Source organism: Mandrillus leucophaeus, unplaced genomic scaffold (genome assembly GCF_000951045.1).
Source record: "Mandrillus leucophaeus isolate KB7577 unplaced genomic scaffold, Mleu.le_1.0 Scaffold93, whole genome shotgun sequence".
In the NCBI taxonomy this organism is placed as follows: Eukaryota; Metazoa; Chordata; class Mammalia; order Primates; family Cercopithecidae; genus Mandrillus; species Mandrillus leucophaeus.
In genome coordinates this window covers 1,623,263-1,624,553 of record NW_012110141.1, presented here as the reverse complement: position 1 = coordinate 1,624,553, position 1,291 = coordinate 1,623,263, and the positions used below count along the sequence as shown (strand labels likewise).

At 44.5% G+C, this 1,291-nt stretch overlaps 1 protein-coding gene across 1 annotated transcript in view; it reads left to right on the top strand.

Moving 5' to 3' along the window:
- DOCK8 (dedicator of cytokinesis 8) overlaps nucleotides 1-1,291 on the top strand; it is a 291,909-nt gene that overhangs the window by 245,674 nt on the left and 44,944 nt on the right. The window contains exon 36 of the mRNA XM_011970193.1: nucleotides 611-763. Within this exon, the coding sequence (XP_011825583.1) occupies nucleotides 611-763 (153 nt within the window). The remainder of the gene's footprint in view (nucleotides 1-610; nucleotides 764-1,291) is intronic.

The window sequence follows — 1,291 nt, the reverse complement described above, 5'->3', positions numbered from 1 at the left end:
TCCTGAGTATTGGAATTACAGGCGTGTGCCGTCACAGCCAGCTAATTTTTGTATTTTTAGTAGAGACAGGGTTTCACCATGTTGGCCAGGCTGCTCTCGAACTCCTGACCTCAAGTGATCCACCTCCCTTGGCCTCCCAAAGCGCTGGGATTACAGGCGTGAGCCCCCGTGCCCGGCCTATTTTTCCCTTTATTGAAGATCTCAATTGGTGCCTTCTACATGAGATCTTTTAAATTTAAAAAGTAAAATTCTTCTGCTCATCCTTATCAGGACCATTTTCTCTGTCTTCATCACCAATACATTCCCAGGAACCCAGGAAACTCAGGTTTAATTCCATCATAGTTGTGATTTCACCAGTGAATGCAACCGGGCTCACAGTGCAGTTAATAACACAGCTCTGACCTTAGCTGGACAGTTCATAATTAAATCTCAAGTCTATTCCATTGCTTAAATTCATCTTCTGATTCATATAGCTCATTATCTTTATGGAGTAATGCATTAACTCCTCTCGGCTTTTTGCTTGTCCAAATGGACATTTGCATATTTCAACGGTCCAGAAAGTGTATCAAAGTGCCAAGTGATGCCTAATGGCCTCTTATGTCTCTCCTAGTTTGGAGACCTACTCTTCGAAGAGGAGGTGGAACAGTGTTTCGACCTGTGTCACCAAGTCCTGCACCACTGCAGCAGCAGCATGGATGTCACCCGGAGCCAAGCCTGTGCCACCCTTTACCTCCTCATGAGGTTCAGTTTTGGAGCCACCAGTGTAAGAGTTCAAACCAGCTGAGTGACCTGGAATCAGTAGTGAAAACTGATGCAAAGTATCAGCTGAGAAAAAAACATGAGGAAATTTTGCCGTATTTCAGTTTACTTCTGTCCTGTGAGAAAGAAAGAATTGAGTATGTAGATAGATAGCAGCTTCTGTTTTAATTTGCATGTAAAAGTGAATTCATCAGCTAAATGCAGTGGTCTCTATTAGCATGTTTCTAAAATAGAAAGCCAGGGGCTGAAAGTGATGGCTTTTGCCTATAATCCCAGCACTTTGGGAGGCCGAGGCGGGTGGATCACTTGAAGTCAGGAGTTCAAGACTAGCCTGTCCAACATGGTGAAATCCCGTCTCTACTAAAAATACAAAAATAGCCGGATGTGTTGGTGCATGCCTGTAATCCCAGCTACTTGGGAGGCTGAGGCAGGAGAATCGCTTGAACCTGGGAGGCAGATATTGCAGTGAGCCGAGATTACCCCATTGCACTCCAGCCTGGGCAACAGAGTAAGACTCCATCTCAAAATAATA